The sequence below is a fragment of the Pterocles gutturalis genome, unplaced genomic scaffold, assembly GCF_000699245.1.
Source record: "Pterocles gutturalis isolate BGI_N339 unplaced genomic scaffold, ASM69924v1 scaffold40232, whole genome shotgun sequence".
In the NCBI taxonomy this organism is placed as follows: domain Eukaryota; kingdom Metazoa; phylum Chordata; class Aves; order Pterocliformes; family Pteroclidae; genus Pterocles; species Pterocles gutturalis.
The window spans coordinates 268-8,128 of record NW_010111603.1 but is presented as its reverse complement, the minus strand read 5'-3'; the positions used below and the strand labels follow the sequence as shown (position 1 = coordinate 8,128).

Sequence of the window (7,861 nt, the reverse complement as noted above, 5' to 3'; positions counted from 1 at the left end):
AATCTCAGAAAAAACGAAGAGAAAAATCTTTCTGATATTTTTATTAACCTGATGGGAAGGCACTGCAGATCCCTGTTCTTAGTCTGGTTCATTTTTTAGCAAATCTAGACTCCATCCAGACCTGGTTAATCTCTTGTGAAACCTGCTCAGAGCAAGATGTGCAGGCTTGAACGGACACTTCTTGGTGTCTCTGTTCTTTAAAGGGCAGAGTCTGGCAGCACTAAATCCCTCCAGCACAGAGGTCCTGAGGCAGTATTTGCTGTGTTGCTGTTGCCTTATTGCTGTGCCGTGTGCCACATTCCCCAGCCTCCCCGTTAAAAACAAAGGAACTTCTTTGGCAATCTTCTCTGAATTTTCTTCCTCAAAAGCACAAAGAGCCTGGCAGCAGAGCTCACACAGGAGGGCGGCTCAGACTGTTGGAGACTGGGTTTCCTCTGCAGGTGAAGAGTGATAGATGTCTGTTCAACACCGTTGGCCAGATCTGTGACTAACTGGAAAATATACAGCTGTTCTGACCAGCTCTTACTTCCTCACTTTTAAATGTCAGGATTAGCCAGAAACTTGGATAGATTATCCAGAACATGAAAACAATGTAGGGCTTTACATGCAGGAACTGAAAATCACCTTTACTTGACTGCAGTTTGAAAGTTATTGTGGTTGGCAGCTAGAAAAATCTTTACACTTACTGCAAGAGCCTCCGTTCAATGGTGTGTCTAACTTAGCATGCAAATATGCCAAGTGTGCAACTTCCCTTACAGAGAGTCGTTAGCATGGTTTCCAGGGCCTCGCCTATAGCTCTGCAGATGCCACATTCTTGAAGCTGTTTGATGTTCCGATCCTATTTTGTAAATACAGGATTGCTGTGCCCAGGAGTGGCTTCTTCATTAGTGCTTATCTGCAGTCACTGGAGATCAGCGCTGCTTGTTTGCAGACATCAGGGACCAAGGGAGAAGAGGAAGGGTCTGCAGATAGTATTGCCTGTCGGGATGGCTTGAACAGCTATTTTATAGCCGAGTAGTCTGTTAAACACTGCTGAAGGAGAGGGTAGGCAGATCCAAGTGATTCAGTTCTCACTTACTGGTATTTTCCATCCCAGCAATTGTAAAGATTTGTTAAGCTCTCCTGTAGAAGATGAGTTAAATACAAACTCTGTAGATTTAATGAAGATGGTAACCATCCAAATGGTATCTTGCTAACCTGTTTTCCTAGTTGCCTGACCTGATGTTTATTGGTATTAGGTAGAACTCAGGTGGTTGTAAATATCGAAGTTCAAGGTAGATAAACAAGTAAACTTGTAAAACAAGTATAAGATGTGAATTAGTCAGTGGAAATGTTTGTGTATATCTAACTGTCTCTCTCCTCATTCCAGTTGCAGGAGTTATTACGGCTGACTTTCTATCAGGATTATTTCACTGGGGAGCAGATACCTGGGGTTCTGTGGAGCTACCCATAGTTGGAAAGGTTTGAGATTCTTATCCTTAAGCTTGAAAAAGTTATTAAATACTTTTCTGAAACACTTCCAGTATTCCCAGCTGTGTTGGACAGTGTATGTAAGCTGTACCTTTCTTGCAGCCTTGCCAATGTAACCAGCTCCCCCACCCCTAGAACCCTCCTCCACTGAATGGCACAATGTATTTTTGGTAAAGTGCCATGTTTACGCTTGGCCTAAGTGACATGTGCAAGGTGACCCTGTTCCATTTTATCACCTTGTTTAAGGTTTGCATACAGTTTTGCAATACCAGTGTTTGCTGGTGTTCCCAAGGTGCTGCGGGAATGTTCTGTGACCACCAGAGGTAGGAACCTGGCGAGGCTTGTGTGGCTCTTCCAAAAGGCCAATAAACACAGAGATGTGGAGAATTGCTCGCGTAGCTAAACTCTCTGAAAGCTCTCTTGTAAAACGTGAAGATGCTCCAGTAAAATCTTCCCAATTCTCTGTGCTATGGCTGTACATGTAGCAGTGTTAGAATGGTGATGACTGCAGGTTTAGATTTGAGGGGTATTATACATGTGCAGCTAAAATGTCAGATGCTTAGTGGAAGGTGCACTGACTTGTATAATAAGCAATAATCTGTTTTTTGAAATCAGTTTCTTCATAGCTACCATTAATTGTTCCTCACAGTGCAATATTAAAAGGATCTCCATTAAAAAAAAAAGTATATGGGATATTCCTTATAATTATCCAGAAATACATGAACTAGAACAGCAGAATTAAGCCTGTTGGTTTTCGGCTTATTTTTGTTCACCTTCAATAAACTTAGTAGTCCTTGAATCTCTGTATCTCTGGACCATAGCTCAAAAAAAAAAAAAAAAAAGGCACTGAAGGAGACTGTGCACTAAATAAATGAGAGTTTGGGCTGGGGCTGATCAGAACACCTTTGCATACGCTGTATATGATGTATGTGTTAAAGGAAAATAATGGTACTTGTTTTTACTGTCCCAGTCCCATCTATCCCATTTGTTCTGTCTCCTCTGGGATTGTGTTTAGATGCCATTTCTTCTCCTAGAGGAGATTTATATAGTCTTGTTTGGTTTGCGTGGGTTTACCCAGTTGTTTAACTTGTATTTAGTCTCTTAAGGCTGTCACCTGTAGCCCATATAAAATGTTAGGCTGAATTTTCATTTTTTGTGTTTTCTTGGTTTATGCTGCTTAGCAGGTGACTTGTTTGTGAATTTCACAGGTTTGTGTTGTCTGTGAAATTGGGATGCTGATGCTTTGTTTTTGAGATCTAGAGACTAAAGATCCTAAGAGAAAATTAAGAAGGATAAAACTGAAAAGCAATGAAAAATTGGATTTGAATCTGGGAACTGAATTGCTTTGCAAATGTGGATCAACTTAGCTGAAGTTTTGTCATCACAAAAGTTTGAATCCTGCTTACATGCTTTGTATTACGGAACTCTCTTAAACTCAGTCATCAGATCTGAATGCGTGTGAGGTTTTTTGGTTTTTTTTGTGTTTTTCTTTCCACTATAATCATTGAGCCATGGTGTCATGTTTATCAATTTGTTTTTTTCAGGCTTTCATCAGACCCTTTAGAGAACATCATATTGACCCCACAGCAATTACCAGACATGATTTTATAGAGACAAATGGAGACAACTGCTTTATGACGCTAGTCCCGCTGGCAAACATGGCATACAAATTTGTTTCTTTTTCCCCAGGTAAGCTGTAACTTCTGACTTATGTGTATTTCACATTTTTGTTGATATTTAAATGAACATTTGTCTGTGTGAAGCTAGAAGAAATCAATGAATGCAAGATGACAAGTTATAGCTGTTGGAAGCATGATGCTACTGGGAGGAGGGAAGGAGACTTTTTTTTTTCTTGAAGGTGGTGCAACTAGAAGGGGGGACAGCTGGATTCTCTAGCGCAGCAGAGAATCTGTGACTAAGAGTCTTGCAAGGAAGCATTAGAAATATTCTTTTTGTAAGAGGGATCAAACTGTGTGCATATAGGGAAACTCGTTCTAAAGTGTATACAAATGTTTCATCTCTGTGTAGAAGGCCTTTGTTTGCAAACCAGAAGTGCAAGAATTAAAGAGTTAATTTATTTTTATAGATGGTAAACTCAGAGTTTTAAGTTCCTGTTTATGACGAGTTGACAGACATTGGCACTAACTAGCCTGTCTTGTGACATTCTGGAATTGCTTATGGCTCACTGGCTCTCCTGACGCTTCTGCCAAAGCAGCTTTGTTGAGGCCTTTGTTAGTTCCTGCAGCACCAGGCAGGTTTGTCTGGGCAAAATATCATTTTCCTAGTAGAAATGTACCTTCTCATAAATGGTATTTAAAGATACCCATCTTGTTTTGCAGAGGCGTTATATGAAACATGTCCTTGGGAGTGTTACGTCTTTGCCCTCATCATCTTCATAACCATGACGAACCAGATTCACAAGTGGTCTCACACGTATTTTGGTCTTCCACGCTGGGTTGTATTTCTACAGGACTGGCATGTCATCCTGCCTCGGAAGCATCACAGGATCCATCATGTGTCTCCACACGAAACGTACTTCTGCATTACAACTGGTACTGCCATCTGCTTCATACTGCAAGCTCGTCTGAGCAGTCTGTGCAATTCACCTGGCAGGATATAATTTAGTGACAGCCTATTAAATACCTAGAAAATGACATGGTGAAGCCAACTGTGCTAAGAGCTCGTGCAGCATAAAAAATGCGGTGGGAAGATTTGTGATGGTTTCTGTTTCTTCTAGGGTAGAAGTGAGAAGGAGGACAGAAGTATGCAATCAATGCTCTATTTAAAAGGAGCCTTTACAGAGTAAAATAGGACTGGTTATTGTAGTGCAGTTGTTAATGATTTGACTAAGGGTAGACAGCCAAGTCCAAAGAGTGTACGTGGTTTCAGAGCTGACCTGTGTATGTAAAGGTCTGCTACTGTATCATTGCCAGGGAACATGTCAAATAATGGAGCATTCTGGCATTCCCAACGTTAAAGCTTTCATACTGCTTGCCGTTTTGAGACACGAGGAAGGAGTCGTCCATTCCTGGAGGGGTGATGGCTGTGTTAATGAGAATTGCAGGGGCTGATGTCCTGAAGGGCATCAGTGTACAGGGAGTTGAGTGGAGCTGCAGGGTTGCCGGTGGACTAGGAAAGGTCAGGGCCAGTGACAGATGGTGGCTGAAGCTGCTTCAACAGATTGTTTAAAGCTGCCGTATCTGATTAAGAACCATCTAGCTCTCTAGAAACATGATATTTTTCAGCAGTGAATATCCTGAATGTTCTCTCACGTTAGTATTTCACATAGTCCAAGACATTGCCAGCAAGAACAGTTGTTTTCCTCTTGCTGGCTGTGTTGCCGCAGTCGTGGTGGTGCTCGCAGCTGGCGGAGCTCCTCTGCGGCACCGTTGCTGTGTTCTGGTCCTGCTTCTGCTATCCCGCATTTTAGATCTTTCCTCTAATGTGAACCACTGCTGCTGGCTCACTGTTTCTGTTGTGGTAACAACTTTTTCATCCCTGCCTCTCCTTTGGTTTTGTTTTCTTATGCTTTTTTCCACTCTTTTCCAGAAATTTACATGGCATAAAGTATAATGTGTGCTTATGGAACAGTTCTCTAAGCATGGGATAACTAATATAGCCCTGTGTACGTCCATCTCTTCCTGGTTGTAGGAAAACTTCTACAGGGAAATAACTTTTCCAGTGCTGATTTCTTTTGGTTTTCCGAGTTTTACAAACAGAGACCTGAAGTTCCTGTATAATACATTGTAATAAAACCCTGTGAAATTGCCTATTTGTGCCCTCTCCTGTCAGTTATGTGTAGTTAGGTTAGCATCAAAACACAGTGTCAGAAAATCAAGCTAGTGTACTAATTAATATCTTAAGAGTAAGACGTAAAGCCCTTCTGCAGCTCAGGATGAGGCTTGTTAAGCCTGTGTGAGTTCCAGCCTCACGGTCTGTACAGTGCAACGTTTCCCCAAAGCAGTCAAAATACCCTGAATCTGTAGGCTGGGAAAGGTGCATTGAACTGCTGTTACATACAGAACATGATGGCGTTTACTCCCGTTTTTATGTAAAATGGTAAAAGCCTGTCCCATATCACCCCGTTGCAGCCTTTCTGGTTCCTGGGAAGGAGAAGTGCTCTGTTTGCTGAGCTGCACGCCTTGGGGAGTGTGTTGGAGTGGTGCTGCCCATTTAATCCGGGAAGTGTCTGTTGTCAGCTCCCATTAAATGCAGCGTGGTACTACATCAAGATTTCCCCATCACAGGTTTTGTTAGCAATCATTTATGCAACTTTAATTTCGCCCAGGGAGAGCATAATACATTTAAGTACCTTAAAATTGAAAATTTATGCTGGAACTATCTAAATTTGGGGCTTCATTTAAGAAAAAAACTTTGTTTACTGAGCCTTAGTGGTGTTGAGGGTCCTAATCAAAAGTCTCTTAATTATTTTTTTTCTAGAAACTGTGGCATTGATAATGTATTTGAGATTTCAGAGCTGTGTTGTGTGTATTTACTTTCTTGCTGTGCTACCTAATGAGAAACACAGGGAAAAGCCAAACTGGCTTTGGTGATGGGGAAACTAATCAGGGGAAAACAGCTGAAATTGTTGGGTTGGGGTTTTTGTTTGACTGCTTATATTTCAATACTAAATCCAAGGTGCTACTAATACAAATGTCTTGCTTCTAACACAAATCATTCAACTTGCTGGTCCCTTTTTTGATAGCTTTGCAATGGCCATAGAATAACACACCTCTGAACTGCCCTTACATTTACCTTGTGGTTAATTTAAAGAATGTTATTAAATAAACACTGCCAGATGTTGAACTTTGGATGATATGACAAACTAATACTTTTTTCTTTTCCTTTGCAATCACTTAGGTTGGCTGAACTATCCATTAGAGAAGATAAGATTCTGGAGGTGTTTGGAGAACATTATCCAAGCAGTTACTGGGGAGAAGCCAAGAGCAGATGACATGAAATGGGCTCAGAAAATTAAATGACTTTTGCCAGCCTTCTGCAATCCTTAACTTGTTGCCAATGTTTGTTTTTTTTTTTTTAAAAAAAAAAAGCCATCAGCCAAATTCAAGACCTGCAAAGAAATAACAGACTCTAAAGCACAAACTAAAAAGTGCTAACACAGACTGTAATGAAAAGAACTTTTAATTCTTAAAACAATACTTGAAATGGAGATGATTACTCTTACTGAGCACCTTTTTGTTTAGCCATGTCTGCTTACATCTTAGAAAATACTTCATCACTGTATCTCGTAAGGCTATCAGGCACGCCAGAAGGCAGGACAGTCACTCCATTGGTACATGGTGGCATAGTAAACATGTGTTGTATCAACATTATTTAACATTTCAAAAATAGCTTGTTGCCTAAGACCTATAGGGGGAATGGTGACAAGTGTGTCATTTCATGTTTGAGTCCAAATACACTGCATGAAAACAGTGTGTCAGATTAATGGAAGCCTACAAAATCATCACTGTTAGTGATTGATAAACTTACAGCTCTGTCTTCGCTGTCGTGTTAAATCTAATCGATGTAATGTGGAAGAGACTTTGAGAATCTCACTCTACCAGTGGGCCACAAATCCTCAAGTGTCTTCAGTTTCCCTTAAAATAGAATTGTTCTACTCTCTCCGTGGAATTGAGCAAACCCTTTCTCCATAAGCCTTCAACTTAACCAGCCTCTGAGGAGAGCGAGGGCACCCAGTACAACACATGCTCGCGTTTGTTCGTGTGGAGTGCTCACTGATGAGTCTTCTATTAAGTGTTTCCTACCCTGACAATAAATGTTTAAAATAGTCCTAGCATTGGGCACATTGCAAGTAGCTGTATTCACGAGCTCAAGGTATCAAACTTGTAATGCTAGAAGGGAAATGTCAGTGACTGGTGTTTTGTCTCTCTTTTTTTTTTTTTTTTTTAAGGTGCTTGCTTGTTTCTGTAAATAATATAAAGCCTTAATCTCTTCTGGTGTAATGGAATAATATTTTAATGTAATGTCTGAATGTATATAATATATTTATAACAAAGCAGTTGGATAATACTAATCATGTTTGTTAAGTCTTGTTGCCGTTCTTCATTCATGCATTGTCAGCACTTAGTCCAAGAACTTGCCCACTGGTTGGAAAATGCCTGATACTATTCCAGCCAGCTGAAACACGTTGCAGCCTGTTAAGTCTTGTTTAGATTCAAGTGATCAAGTTGTTTTTCAGCTTTGTAGGAGAATGTCACTATGATAGCAGACTTCAACACCTTTCGAGAAGTGCAACAAGTTCTGCTTTGGAGGCTAAGGAGGAATTCTGCTGGACTGGGGGCAGGAGTTTCCCTAAGAACATCCAACAGGCGCTTTATCAAGTGAATGTGGTTTGGATCTTGTTTAGTTCTCTCCTAAATGAAATCCGAGG

The 7,861-nt window shown here is 40.7% G+C and overlaps 1 protein-coding gene across 1 annotated transcript; it reads left to right on the top strand.

Moving 5' to 3' along the window:
* Window positions 1-1,304: 1,304 nt before the first annotated feature.
* Window positions 1,305-7,504, top strand: TMEM189 (transmembrane protein 189; the record flags this gene model as incomplete). The annotated part of the gene is made up of 4 exons (XM_010073780.1): window positions 1,305-1,461; window positions 3,015-3,159; window positions 3,810-4,022; window positions 6,331-7,504. Coding segments are annotated over 4 exons (637 nt in total), but the record flags the coding sequence as incomplete, so codon positions are not given.
* Between the last annotated feature and the right edge of the window lie 357 nt (window positions 7,505-7,861).